The following is a 15,967-nucleotide window of genomic DNA, read 5'->3' as shown; positions in this document are numbered from 1 at the left end:
AATCATTATCTGGTGGACAGAAGCATTTATTCTGGCGAAACTGTAGATAACGGTGTGTTTGCGTGTGTCGTTGATTTTGTATTTGTGTTAGCTGTTTGTGTCACTGCTGTTTGTGTTTGTGTGTGTGTCTGAGATGCTGTAAAGGGATGCTGCAAAGGGTCAAACAGGTTATTTTCAAATCAGATCAAATGTCATTTGTCACATGTGCTGAATACAACACCTTACAGTGAAATGCTTACTTACAAGCCCTTAACAAACAATGCAGTTTTAAGAAAAAAAAAAAAAAAAAGGAATAAATAAAAGTAACAAATAATTAAAAAGCATCAGTAAAATAACAATACGAGGCAATATACAAGAGGCACCGGTACAGAGTCAATGTGCGGGGCACTGGTTAGTCGAGGTAATTGAGGTGATTATGTACATGTAGGTAGAGTTATTAAACTGACTGTGCATAGATAATAACAGAGAGTAGCCCTCTTCACGACTGTCTTGATGTGATTGCACCATGTTAGTTTGTTGTTGATGTGTTGTCAGTCATTTAGGCAGGTTACCTTAGTGTTTTTGGGCACAGGGACTATGGTGGTCTACTTGAAACATGTTGGTATTACAGACTCCGACAAGGAGAGTTTGAAAATGTCAGTGAAGACACTTGCAGAGCGCATGCTCGGAGTACACGTCCTGGTGACCTTGTGATTGTTGACCTGTTTAAAGGCTTTACTCACATCGGCTGCGGAGAGCGTGATCACACAGTCATCCGGAACAGCTGATGCTCTCGTGCATGTTTCAGTGTTACTTGCCTCGAAGCAAGCATAGAAGTAATTTAGCTCGTCTGGTTGGCTGGTGTCACTGGGCAGCTCTCGGCTGTGCTTCCCTTTGTAGTCTGTAATAGTTTGCAAGCCCTGCCATATCCAACGAGTGTCCGAGGCGGTTTTGCACGATTTCATCTTAGTCCTGTATTGACGCTTTACCTGTTTGATGGTTTGTCGGAGGGCATAGCGGGATTTCTTATAAGCTTCCGGGTTAGAGTCCCGCTCCTTGAAAGCGCCGCCTCTGGATGAGCGTTTTCCTGTTTGCTTATGGCCTTATACAGCTCATTGAGAGCGGACTTAGTGTCGGCATCGGTTTGTGATGGTAAATAGACAGCTACGAAGAACATTGATGAAAACTCTCTAGGTAGATAGTCTGGTCTACAGCTTATCATGAAATACTCTACCTCAGGCGAGCAAAACCTCGAGACTTCCTTAGATATCGTGCACCAGGTGTTGTTTACAAATCTACATAGACTTTCACCCCTTTATTACCAGAGGCTGCTGTTCTATCCTGCCAGTACAGCTGTATGTTGTTCATGTCGTCGTTCAGCCATGACTCTGTGAAACATAAGATATTACAGTCTTTAATGTCCCGTTGGTAGAATATACATGCTGTTAGTTTGTCCATGTTATTATCCTGTGATTGGCCAATATTACCGATGGCACAGGCAGATTAGCAACTCGTCGCCTGATCCTCACAAGGCACCCCGATCTCCTTTTGCAAAACCTTAGTCTCTTCCTACTGCTAATGATGGAGATGAGGGCCTGTTCGGGTGTCTGGAGTAAATCCCTCTAGTCTGACTCATTGAAGAAAAATTATTTCTCCAATTCAAGGTGGGTAATCACTGTGCTGATGTCCAGAAGCTCTTTTCGATCATAAGAGTTGGTAGCAGCGACATTATGTACAAAATAAGTTACAAATAAATAAAATAAAATACCACAGTTGGTTAAGAGCCCATAAAACGGCAGCCATCCCCTCCGGCGCCATGTTTATCTTGCCTCCTCAGTCTGTAGACTGGGAAGTTACTGCCAGCCCAGCCAAACGAGCTGAGGGAGGATTGAAAACCCTCGTCTGACACAGACCGCAGTACAAAACCACCAACAGCCCTCAGCACAAGTCCTCCAGGCAGTTGGTACACAACCACCTACAACACTCAGCATCAATGGCCAGCCTGCTAGACTTGGGGGGGGGGGGGGGGGACCACCACCACCACCACCACCACCACCACCACCACCACCACTCCCAGTCCCCAACACTCAGCAATACCAACCAGTCCTGGGATGCATCCCAAATGGCACCATATTCCCTACATAGTGCACTACTTTTGACCAGGACCCACAGGGGCGCGTTGCAGGGAAAAACCAGACCAGGGTTTGGACTTGGAAAATGACCTACACTGCCAAGTGCTGTAATAATAACCTATTGATATACGTACACGTGTATTAGGAGTGATATGACAGTATGAACAAGTGTGTGTGCAAGCATGTGTGCAACAGACCAGAGCGAGTCAGACACGTTAGAAAAGAGGCGAGTGTGTTAGTAAATGTTCCAACAGCACTAGGGAGGAGGGAGGATGAGGAGTATTTTCCACTGAGAATGAGGGTGAAACCACAACGTCTGCAGTGGCAATTATCACATCAGAGAGTCATGAGTAAACCATACCCAAATATTCCAACAACGTCTGCTCACATTAGACTGTTACAATACTGGTAGAAATATAAATCAGCATCATCATCATTATGATTATTATCATCATCATCCGAATGTATCATTTTCTTGATTTATTATTGACCTTTACAGGACAAATTACTATTATTGGGCAAAGTGAATGTTCCTCCCTAGCTACAGTATATCCCACTACCTCAGAGCTAGCTTGTAAAGCATGGAACAGCCAGAACAGTGTTGTGGTGATGAGAGATGAATAGGGGTGCATCCCAAATGGAACCTTATTCCCTATGTGGTGCGCAACTTTTGGGACTATAAAGGGGAAAGGGTGCCATATGGGACACATACAGTATAGAGGCTTGTTAGCAGCTAGCAGCTAGCCCAGAGGAGATAAAGAGTCCTTCAGACGGAGACAGTGTGATGGAGGAGAGGAGGAACAGTAGGCCCCAGAACTCTGCCTCTGTAAATCCGAGCTCAAACCCCTCAGTTTCAGCGTCTACCCCTCCCTTCATTCCCCTCTCCATCCACTACTGCTCCACCTCCCAGCCTATCAATCCATTTAGCTAGCCTTTTCCCCTCCTGGCCCTGCCCTTCTCCAACTGTACACTTCCCTCCATTGTAATTGTGTTATCTTCCTGTGAGTGTTGACCTTTCCATCAGTGTGGCATGGTGTAGGTCTATGAGAGGAGAAATACAGTTGAAGTCTAAAGTTTACATACACTTAGGTTGGAGTCATTAAAACTAGTTTTTCAACCACTCCACAAATTTCTTGTAAACAAACTATAGTTTTGGCAAGTCTACTTTGTACATGACAGAAGTCAATTTTCAGACAGCTTATTTCACTTATAATTCACTGTATCACAATTCCAGTGGGTCAGACGTTTACATACATTAAGTTGACTGTGCCTTTAAACAGCTTGGAGAATTCCATAAAATTATTAAGAATTAAGAAGCTTCTGATAGGCTAATTGACATAATTTGAGTCAATTGGAGGTGTACCTGTGGATGTATTTCAAGGACTACCTTCAAACTCAGTGCCTCTTTACTTGACATCATGGGAAAATCAAAAGAAATCAGCCAAGACCCCAGAAAAATGTGTAGACCTCCATAAGTATGGTTCATCCTTGGGAGCAATTTCCAAACGCTTGAAGGTACCGCGTTTATCTGTACAAACAATAGTACGCAAGTATAAACACCATGGGACCACGCAGCCGTCATAACGCACAGGAAGGAGACACTTTCTGTCTCCTTGTAGTTTGTCCATGCTCCTAGTGGCCGGAGACTTTAATGCAGGGAAACTTAAATCCGTTTTTACTTCATTTCTACCAGCTCGTTAAATGTGCAACCAGAGGGGAAAGAAGACTACCTTTACTCCACACACAGAGACGCGTACAAAGCTCTTCCTCGCAATCCATTTGGCAAATCTGACCATAATTCTATCCTCCTGATTCCTGCATACAAGATCAAATTAAAGCAGGAAGTACCAGTGACTCGGTCAATAAAAAAGTGGTCAGATGAAGTAGATGCTAAGCTACAGGACTTTTTTTTCTAGCACAGATTGGAATACATTCCGGGATTCTTCCGATGGCATTGAGGAGTACACCACATCAGTCACTGGATTCATCAATAAGTGCATCGAGGACGTCGTCTCCACAGTGACCTAGTACAGTACATACCCCAACCAGAAGCCATGGATTACAGACAACATCCGCACTGAGCTAAACGGTAGAGCTGCCACTTTCAAGGAGCGGGACCCAAAAGCTTATAAGAAATCCCGCTGTGCCCTTCGACGAACCATCAAACAAGTAAAGCGTCAACACAGGACTAAGACCGAATCATACTACACTGGCTCTGACACTCGTCGGATGTGGAAGGGCTTGCAAACTATTACAGACTACAAAGGGAAGCACAGCCAAGAGCTGCCCAGTGACACGAGCCAACCTGAGGAGATAAATAACTTCTATGCTCGCTTTGAGGCTAGTAAGACTGAAACATGCATGAGAGCCTCAGCTGTTCCGGACAACAGTGCAATCATGTTTTCTGCAGCCGATGTGAGTAAGGACTTTAAACAGGTCAACTATCACAAGGCCGTAGGGCCAGACGGATTACTAGGACATGTACTCCAAGAATGCGCTGACCAACTGACAAGTGTCTTCACTGACATTTTCAACCTCTCCCTGTCTGAGTCTGTAATACCAACATGGTTCAAGCACACCACCATAGTCCCTGTGCCCAAGAACACTGAGGTAACCTGCCTAAATGACTACCAACCCGTAGCACTCACGTCTGTAGCCATGAAGTGCTTTGAAAGGCTGGTCATAGCTCACATTAACACCATTATCCCAGAAACCCTAGATCCACTCCAATTTGCATACCTCCCCAACAGATCCACAGATGATGCAATCATGGGTCCTCAGATCATCAAAAGGTTCTACAGCTGCACCATCGAGAGCATCCTGACGGGTTGCATCACTGCTTGGTATGGCAACTGATCGGCCTCTGACTGCAAGTCACTACAGAGGGTAGTGCGTAGGGCTCACTGCATCACACCAAGCTTCCTGCCATCCAGGACCTCTATATCAGGCGGTGGTAGACTCCAGTCACTCTAGTCATAAACTGTTCTATCTGCTACCACACGGCAAGCGGTACCGGAGGGCACGTCTAGGTCCAAGAGGCTTCTAAACAGGTATTCTTCTTAAACTGCATTGTTGGTTAAGGGCTTGTAAATAAGCACTTCACTGTAAGGTTGTATTCGGCGCATTTGACAAATAACATTTGATTTGATTTGACACATTGAAATAAATCACATGACAACACAAAACAAAGTGACAAGACGGGGTGTTGTGACATGATGTGTTGCGTCAACTCTTTGATATGAATCACCTCATAACAGACGTAACAAAAGAGGTGGTGTTGTTGTATAAAGTGTTGCTGGTGCTGTCAGGGTCAAGCGTTGAGCAGCGTCTGGTGGTTGGAGGTTGTAGCGGTAACGACAGGCACTGTCTGTCAGAACATGTGTTCCAAATGTCACCCTATTTCCTATATAGTGCACTACTTTTGACCAGAGCTCTATGGGCCCTGGTCAAAGGTAGCACACCATATAGGGAATAGGGTGTCATTTGAGACACAAGCAGAGTGGTAACATGCGATCTGATCCCTCTGTAACCCCAGCTGCCAGAGAGAGCCACGGTAGAAATGCAGCTGTGTGGTGTCTTTACTAGGACAGCACCCCTGACATAAACAGCCCATACGGACACACACACATTTCACCCTCAGCGCCAGATTCCTCTGTATTGGGCTTGTCGTCTCTGTTTTTCTCCAGGCACATTTTGGTTAAATACCTTGTTTCATGGGGATGCCACAGGGCTGATGTAGATGCTCGTCACAGAAGCCCCAGAGGAGTGTGTGGGATGCAGTGGAACAACAAGGCAGCTAGTAAACACATGCACACACGCACGCACGCACACACACACACACACACACACACACACTTAATGAAATCCTCTTCTAGTCACACACACACACACACACACACACACACACACACACACACACTTAATGAAATCCTCTTCCACTCACACACACTTGCACACTGACAGGCAAACAGAGGAAGGAGAAAGACACAAGGTGGTCACTCAGTATGCACCCACTGGGCTCAGACATCAATTCAACGTCTATTCCACATTGGTTCAACGTCATTTCATTGAAATGACAGTATGTGCCCAGTGGGGAGACAGTAGTGAGACCAGTTGTTTCTCCTCTCTTCCTGTCTGGCCTTCTCTATGCGTGTCATAAGCCTCTGTCATTTTGACTACACAGGAAGAATGAGGACAGCCTCTATCTTAATTGAAGAGGTGGTTTTCTCTGCCGCTGTTTGGAGATAAGCCAAGATAATGGCCAGATACACTGCAGATGTTTGTGTCGGACATATATGTGTGTGCGTATCTGTGTGCACGTGTTCCTTCTATCCTGGCTGCTCGCTGTTCCAGACAGCTGTTTTAAACTCTGAAATCTCTCCAGAACTAACATAGGCTCAGTATGGAGAAACAACTAGCTTGTTTGGACAGAATGTCCAATAAAGTAGAACGGCTGGTCAAGAGGTTGTGGTAATGATTCCTCCAGTATATACAGAACAGTACTCCCTGATACCAGAATATATAAACAGGGCTGAAAATGGAACAATCTCCTTGTTTCACCTCTACCCCCTCTTTATTTGGCATTGTCTCTGTGTCTGTGTCTCTCCATCTATCACTTACTCTCTCTTTCTTTCTTGTTCTTTCTCTTTCTCACCCTCTATCCCGCTCTCTCCGCCTCTCTCTCTCTGCCTTCTCCGTCTCTCACACTCCCTCTTTTTCGCTTTTTCATTCGGCTACCAATTGTCCTAGCTGAATCGTTCATCATCTACTGTCCAAGTGATGGCCATAACAAGTTTGCCTGCCAGAAAGCCTAGCGGTTAGAGCGTTGGGACAGTAGCCAGAAGGTTGAGTGTTCAAATTCCAGAGTTAGCACGGTGGAAATATCTGTGGTTCTGCCCTTGAGCAAGGCAGTTAACCCCCATAACAACTTCCCCCTGGGTACCAATGATGTCCATCAAAGCTGCCCCCCTGCACCTCTCTGATTCAGAGGTGGTTGGGTTAAATGCAGGAAGACATATTTCAGTTGAATGCACTCAGTTGCACAACTGACTAGGTATCCCACTTCCCTATTGAATGGCTCTCTTTCTGGGTGTCTGTTCTTAAGCGTATTGAGAGACTGACTGACTGATTTCTTCCAGGCTGTCGGATGGCTGTTTTTCTGTTCGCAATAGATTGTTAGAGAAGTCTCTCTCATTTACCCAGAGAAGCAGGCACAGAGCCAAAAGTCTCCTAACAGCTTTACAGCATTTAACATAGAGGCGTGTGTGTGTGTTTGTGCGTGAAAGTGTGTGTCCCTGATGGTCATTGTGTGGTTATGATGCAGGCCTGCACTGTACTTCTTAGTCTGGGCCCCTATGTGCTGTTTCTAGATAAAAATAAAGAAAAGAGAGAAAGATGGGGGAAACAAGGTGTGGTGTAGAAAAGGAAAGTTAGATAAGGTACATATTTGGGCTGCTGTTGGGTAAACACTAGAGCTGATGGAATGCAACGATTGAGTCGGAGTTAAATAATTTGGTGTCAAACTCCCCCAGTGTGTTGTGTGAGAGAGAGAGGGAGAGAAAGAGAGAGAGAGGGAGAGAAAGCAATCATTCAAGAGCAGTTAGATTAAAGGATAAGGCTAGGTAGACTACTATATCCCCCCTCCTCTCTCAATCTCCTCTCTCTCCTTTTCCTTGAATGTCTGGCTCTCTCTCTCTCACCCACCCTCATCCATGTTTACCTAGTTGGCCCACAGGTATGCCAACTGGAGACAAACACAGGCCAGGTAGACTCAACTTCCCCTCCTCCTACTCCTCCTCCTTCAATACCTCTCATCCTCCCCTCCTCCATGACCAGATAGACTCAACTCCTCCTCCTCCTCACCTTATCCACCTCCTATCATCCCCTCCTCCATGGCCAGGTAGACTCAACCCCCCCCCCCCCCCCCCCCCCCCCCTCTGTTCCTCTCCTACTTCTATCCTCTTGTTCTCCCATATCTCCACAGTTCTGAGTTCTGCTGACTGCACTGGTGGGGGCACACAGATATACACACCCACTGTGCTGAGTGGGGGCTACACTCGACTGTGAGGTCCTTAAGAACAGAATTGATTCCTCACTGGGAGGGACTGTGGTCTTGGCCTTTCTCGTGATGTATATTTTTTTTTTACAGCCGTTGTTGAAGACACATGATGACACAAAGTGGCGGTGAATTGACTGCAGCTACGTGTGACCTTTTAAGAATGCTTTTTTTGCTATTTTTAGCTATTTTTCTCTGTGGTTTTTACTGTCAAAGTTTCAGTCTCAAATCGCTGTTAGGCACCCCCCCCCCCCCCCCAAAAAAAAAAAAGCAAGAAGGAAAGGGAAGATGAGGATATGCAGCCATTTTGATTTATTTAATGCATCTTCACAGCAGCTGACTTTACTATACCTCTCTGTCACAGAATAAAAAAATGTTTTGTTTCTGGCATCATCAATGTTAATGTACCCCTCTATGTAAAGAATATTTCCTTAAGATGAATAACCAGGACTTTTTGTTTCACAGGGGTACATTAATAACACTGGCAACTGGCTGATAAGCAATAAATTATGCAGGTCTACTTTGTGTTGATTGAGTATGGTGTGCTCAGCAGACATACTGTATATATTTATCCTTAATGCTGTTTGTAAGGACACATAAATTGCATAATTGGCATATACATTACTCTTACTGAATTTCCACGTGGGTGAGGATATTGGAAATGTAATCAAGGCCTATTGGATGATAACTTGCTTTTAACTAGGACAGAGGAATTTATAACTGACTTAACATAGGTACAGCAAATCCCCTTATTATATGGGAAACTTTTGCACCACCCTATGGGACTCCCAATCACTGTCAGATGTAATGGATTCGAACCAGGGACATGGTGACACCTCTAGCACTGAGATGCAGTGCCTTAGACCACTGCACCACTCGGGAACCCTGGTTAAAATATTTGAGATCCTTCAAAGTAGCCACTCTTTACCTTGATGACAGCTTTGTACACTATTGGCATTCTCTCAACCAGCTTCATGAGGTAATCACCTGGAATGCATTTCAATTAACAGGTGTGCCTTGTTAAATTAATTTGTGGAATTTATATACTTAATGCGTATGAGCCAATCAGTTGTGTTGTGACAAGGTAAGGATGGTATACAGAAGATAGCCCTATTTGGTAAAAGACGAAGTTCATATTATAACAAGACCAGCTCAAAAGCAAAGAGAAACGACAGTCCGTCTTTACTTTAAGACATGAAGGTCAGTCAATACGGAAAATGTCAAGAACTTTTAAAGTTTCTTCAAGTGCAGTTGCAAAAACTATCAAGCACTATGATGAAACTGGCTCTCATGAGGACCACCACAGGAAAGGAAGACCCACAATCACCTCTGCTGCAGAGGATAAGTTCATTAGAATTACCAGCCTCAGAAATTGCAGGCAAACAAATTCTTTAGAGTTTAAGTAACAGACATATCTTAACATCAACTGTTCAGAGGAGACTGCGTGAATCAGGCCTTCATGGTCGAATTACTAAGTCACATCTACTGTACTAAAGGACATCAATAAGAAGAAGATACTTACTTGTGCCAAGAAACATGCCCAATGGGCATTAGACTGGTGGAAGTCTGTCCTTTTGTCTGATGAGTCCAAATTTTAGATGTTTGGTTCCAACCACTGTGTCTTTGGTAGACGCAGAGTAGGTGAACGGATGATCTCCGCATGTGTGGTTCCAACCGTGAAGCATGGAGGAGGTGTGATGGTGTGGGGGTGTTTTGCTGGTGAAACTGTCTGTGATTTATTTAGAATTCAATGCACAATTTACCAGCATGGCTACCACAGCAATCTGCAGCGATCCATCCTATCTGGTTTGCGCTTAGTGGGACTATCATTTGTTTTTCAACAGAACAATGACCCAACACACCTCTAGGCTGTTTAAGGGCTGTTTGACAAAGAAGGAAGAGTGACGAAGTGCTGCATCAGATGACCTAGCCTCCACAATCACCCGAACTCAACCCGATTTTAAAAAATAATAATATTTCACCTTTATTTAACCAGTAGGCCAGTTGCGAACAAGTTCTCATTTACAACTGAGATCTGGCCAGGATAAAGCAAAGCAGTGCGACACAAACAACAACACAGAGTTACACATGGAATAAACAAACGTACAGTCAATAACACAATAGAAAAAGAAAAACATATTGAGACAGTTTGGGAGTTGGACCACAGAGTGAAGAAAAAGCAGCCAATAAGTGATATGATGATACTGTACGCTGATGATTCATGTTTTCTTTTAAATCCACAACTTGGATCCCTCCACAGCCTCATAGAGGATCTAGATATTTTTTCTAACCTCTAGATTGCAACCAAATTAAGATAAGTGTACTATATTCCGTATTGGATCACTGAAGAATACAACTTAAAATGGGCCACACGCACGCACACAGTTGTGAAGAATGCGCAACAGTGCCTCTTCTACCTCAGGAGGTTGAAAAGATTTTGCAAGGGACTTCAAACATTGTGCTTATATTTGTCCTTTTTCACGTGTGAATTGGAAATGTGTTTTTGGCATATCCCCACTCTCCCTGAGACACCCATGGAGAGTGGGACCACATCCAAGCTCTGCCATTATCAACAGCAACCCTGGAGCAATTAGGGTTATATGCCTTGCTCAATTCGAAACTGGTGACCTTTTGGTTACTGGGCCAACGCTCTAACCGTGAGAGTAATTGCTAGTGTTTGTACTGTATCTGCGTATGGTTTGAGTGTCAGGCAGAGAAGGAAGCTTAGCCTGGGAACATGACATGGACATGCGGATTGTTGTGTTGTGGCAACTATTGTATTTAATGAGTAATATCTGCTGTATGTTTCCCCCTCACTCAGGGTTCATCTACACAGGGGACGTGGTCCACAGAATGCTGACTGCCACCCAGTACATCGCCCCCCTCATGGCCAACTTTGACCCTAGTGTCTCCAGGAACTCAACCGTCATCTACTTCGACAATGGTACATTTTTATTTTATTTATTTGACCGTTATTAGGCAAGTCAGTTAAGAACAAATTCTTATTTACAATGACGGCCTAGGAACAGTGGGATTTCTACCTTGTCAGCTCAGGGACTTGAACTTGCAACCTTTCGGCTGCTAGTCCAACGCTCTAACCACTAGGCTACCCTGCCGGCTACCCTGCCGCCCCACATGGCATTCAATGTCTTTTCTGTCTTTCTTCATATTGTAGCAACCACAAAAACATATTCAAATCAAGAGCCCTTTGAGACTTGGTCAAAATAAGTCCACTATTTAGGGAATAGGGTGCCGTTACAACAAATGCTGCGTTAAAAACAACCCAATATGGATAAATATTGGACAGAACACATGTTGGGTTATTTTAATCCAGCCAGTTAGGTCACTAAATTGGGTTGCTGGGTTATTAATTCTGGCTTTTCGGGTAAGAATAGAAGACTGGAAGCGTGGCTTAGTAGGGGCATGGCTAGTTATTTTTGGCCACCTGTAAGCGCAAATGTCATTCCGGTTCATGTTCTGCTGTATTATTATTGCATGTTAAGGTTGAGCACAGACACACAAGTGTGTAAGCATCATAAAAGCCATATCCTAATGTTGCAAGAGTCACCACTTTGTTATAATGCTTAAATAATGTTATAAAATGTACATTGAAATATGTCATGTGCAAAAATATAGAAGGACATTGGAATTTGCAGTGTGCAAACTTAACATGATGAACAACAATGACATTTACTCTCACAGGAGGCCAAAAATAACCATCTTAAAGCCATGCCCTCAATAGGCCAATGCCTCCTGAAAATAAACCGATTTTTCAAACATGGCTTAACTTAACCATCAGTTGGGTTTTCATGCTGGGTTGACTCAGCAGCTGGGTCTTTTTTAATGTAATGCATAGGTTATTTTCACGAGGCATGGCCAATTAGGGGTGTGGCTTTCAGTGCCCAACCTTAATATGTGAAAACAATACAAGGCCGTGTCTAGACTTGACAGTTCATGCAGATTTTGTATAATGGAATTCCGAACACATCATGCATCTACAGTTGAAGTTGGAAGTTTACATACACTTAGGTTGGAGTCATTAAAACTCGTTTTCAATCACTCCACACATTTCTTGTTAACAAACTATTGTTTTGGCAAGTCGGTTAGGACATCAACTTTGTGCTTGACACAAGTAATTTTTCCAACAATTGTTTACAGACAGAATATTTCACTTATCACAATTCCAGTGGGTCAGAAGTTAAAAATACACTAAATTGACTCTGCCTTTAAACAGTTTGGAAAATTCCAGAAAATGATGGCTTTAGAAGCTTCTGATAGGCTAATTGACATATTTTGAGTCAATTGGAGGTGTACCTGTGGATGTATTTCAAGGCCTACCTTCAAACTCAGTGCCTCTTTGCTTGACATCATGGGGAAATCAAAGGAAATCTGCCAAAAATTGTAGACCTCCACAAGTCTGGTTCATCCTTGGGAGCAATTTCCAAACGCCTGAAGGTACCATGTTCAGCTGTACAAACAATAGTACGCAAGTACAAACACCATTGGACCACGCAGCCGACATACCGCTCAGGAAGGAGACTCGGTCTGTCTTCTAGAGATTAATGTACTTTGGTGAGAAAAGTGCAAATCAATCCCAGAACAACAGCAAAGGACCTTGTGAAGATGCTGGAGGAAACAGGTTCAAAAGTATCTATATCCACAGTAAAATGAGTCCAATATCGACATAACCTGAAAAGAAGGAATCAGCAAGGAAGAAGAAACTGCTCCAAAAAAAGCCAGACTACAGTTTGCAACTGCACATGGGGACAAAGATCATACTTTTTTGAGAAATTTCCACTGGTCTGATGAAACAAAAATATAACTATTTGGCCATAATGACCATCGTTATGTTTGGAGGATAAAGTGGAAGGATTGCAAGCCAAAGAACACCATCCCAACTGTGAAGCACGGGGGTGGCAGCATCATGTTGTGGGGGTGCTTTGCTGCAGGAGGGACTGGTGCACTTCACAAAATAGATGGCATCATACGGTGGAACAATTATGTGGATATATTGAATCAACATCTCAAGACATCAATCAGGAAGTTAAAGCTTGGTCGCAAATGGGTCTTCCAAATGGACAATGACCCCAAGCATACTTCCAAAGCTGTGGCAAAATGGCTTAAGGACAACAAAGTCAAGGTATTGGAGTGGCCATCACAAAGCCCTGACCTCAATCCTATAGAAAATGTGTGGGCTGAACTGAAAAAGTATGCACGTGCAAGGAGGCCTACAAACCTGACTCATTTACACCAGTTCTGTGAGCAGGAATGGGCCAAAATTTACTCAACTTATTGTGGAAATGTTGTGGAAGGCTACCCGAAATGTTTGACCCAAATTAAATAATTTAAAGGCAATGCTACCAAATACTAATTGAGTGTATGTAAACTTCTGACCCACTGGGAATGTGATGTAAGAAATAAAAGCTTAAATAAATAATTATCTCTTTACTATTATTCTTAAAATAAAGTGGTGATCTTAACTAACCTAAAACAGGGAATATTTACTGGGATTAAATGTCAGGAATTGTGAAAAACTGAGTTTAAATGTATTTGGCTAAGGTATATGCAAACTTCCGTCTTCAACTGTACATGGCGGCAGGTAGCCGGGTAAGAGCTTTGGGCCAGTAACCAAAAGATTGCTGGATCAAATCCTCGAGCTGACAAAAATCGTTCTCTCCCTGAGTAAGGCAGTTAAACCACTGTTCCCTGGGCACTGATGACATGGCTGTTGATTAAGGCAGCCCCCCACGCCTCTCTGACCCGACCCGGACCAGGATCGTGGTGTTACCCTGTGAGGTCCGTACCCCCCCCATCTCCATGTTATCGGAGCGGTGGTGCTGGGGAATGGAACCGACAGATCCCGATCTGGACGTCCGCGGGTAGCCAGCAGGTTATCCAGCCGAATGGACAGATCCACCAGCTGGTCAAATGTGAGGGTGGTGTCCCTGCATGCCAACTTCCGATGGACGTCCTTGCGCAAACTGCAGCGATAGTGGTCGATCAGGGCCCTGTCGTTCCATCCAGCGCTGGTGGCCAGGGTCCGAAAGTCAATCGCGAACTCCTGGGCGCTCCTCGTCCCTTGCCTCAGGTGGAAGAGACTCTCTACCCTCGGGCGTGTGGTTGAAGACGGCCCGGAAGCGGCGGGTGAAATCCTCAAAGTGGTCCAGCGCCATATCCCCATCTCCCCACACAGCGTTGGCCCATTCCAGAGCTTTCCCCAAGAGGCATGAGACGAGGGCGGATACCCTCTCACGGCCTGAGGGAGCCGGGTAAACGGTCGCCAGGTATAAATCCAGCTGCAGCAGGAAACCCTCCCATCGTACTCCCTGGGAAGTGTGAGACGAATCCCACTGGAACCAGGTGCGGAGGGGGTGAGTAGTGGAGACCCCTGTTGTGCTGGTGGGGGCGCTGGAGGGACTCCCTGTCTCTCCCTGCGGTCTATCATCTGGACGGCCCGGTCGATGTGGTCCATTGCAACGCCAGGATGTGAAGCAGCTCCTCGACTCCGCTACCAGGGGTACCTGCTCCTGCTGACTCCATAATTCGGGTGTGGAATTCTGTAAAGTAGTGCGTAACTGGCTGCAGTGAAGTCAGGCGCAGGAGAACAGAAATGCATAGCAAACGGAGCCCTTTATTGAGGCGAACAAAACACACACGGGTTAGAAAACTAAACACACACTGGTTACAACAACCCGGCGCAAACCAGCCTGGAGTGCACATACATTTACATATAACAATTCCACACACAGACATGGGGGGGAAACAGAGGGTTATATGCAAGATGAGTAATGAGGGAATGCAAACCAAGTGTGCGGGAAAACAAGACAAAACAAATGGAAAATGAAAGGTGGATCAGCGATGGCTAGAAGACCGGTGACGTCAACCACCGAACGCCGCCCGAACAAGGAGAGGGACCAACCTTGGCAGACGTCGTGACACCACTATGCAACTTTTGTGTGTCTCCACCTGTCTTTTCTATGCGATCTTTGTATTCTGAAAGCAGAAGTGTAGAGACAGCCAGACAGAACAGATGAAATATAATGACATTTACTCTCACGTGTGACCAAAAATAACTAGCCCCTACTAAGCCACGCCTCCAGTCTTCAATGAAAATAACCCAACATGTGTTCTGTCCACTATATACCCAGCACTGGGTTGTTTATAACCCAACATTTTTTTTATAGAGGGACACAGACACTGATAGGGAATAGGGTGCCATTTAATTGGGATGAATGGCAGTAGAGGCATAATCATGATTTTACTTGTGCAGGAAAATAAAAGTTAGGCATGTGATATATTTGAACTTGTGTTAAAGAATTAGTCAATTTAAATGGTCATATAATTAATTATAAATACAGTTTTTACAGGTTTTCAACCAATTTTCTGTATAATCTAATAGAACAACTACCATGATGACCACCAGTACTCCGATGGCACACTCTGTTAACAGACCATGAATGTAAAAATTATTGAAAGCTGTGAATGCTATTATATGATACAAAATGTCATTGTGCTCCCAAAATATATGTGTCTGCTCCTAAATTGTTCCAAAAAAATAAATGAATGTTACTCACGGGTTCTTTGAGAAGGGTGAAGGTTCTACTGTACGTGGAGCCATCACTGGAGCTCTTCAATGGTTCTTTACAGTTCACAAAATGTAGAATATTTTTGGGCCGTGGTTTGCGCACTAATCTTTGTGTCATTCCAATGTATCTAATGTGTTGTGTTATGCCACTATATATCTTACAGTATCTGACTATGGCCAGTGAAAGTGTCTTGTGAAAGACTTACGTATGGCCTT

General features: G+C 44.3%; 1 protein-coding gene across 1 annotated transcript in view; it reads left to right on the top strand.

The window, feature by feature from the left end:
• Positions 1 to 15,967, top strand: part of LOC110535616 (plexin domain-containing protein 2) — a 168,731-nt gene that overhangs the window by 82,587 nt on the left and 70,177 nt on the right. Inside the window, exon 6 of the mRNA XM_036935347.1 lies at positions 10,988 to 11,110. Coding sequence (XP_036791242.1) covers positions 10,988 to 11,110 — 123 coding nt within the window. The remainder of the gene's footprint in view (positions 1 to 10,987; positions 11,111 to 15,967) is intronic.

Source organism: Oncorhynchus mykiss, chromosome 11, assembly GCF_013265735.2.
Source record: "Oncorhynchus mykiss isolate Arlee chromosome 11, USDA_OmykA_1.1, whole genome shotgun sequence".
NCBI lineage: Eukaryota > Metazoa > Chordata > Actinopteri > Salmoniformes > Salmonidae > Oncorhynchus > Oncorhynchus mykiss.
The sequence above is the reverse complement of the archived record's forward strand: the minus strand, read 5'-3'. Positions and strand labels throughout refer to the sequence as shown.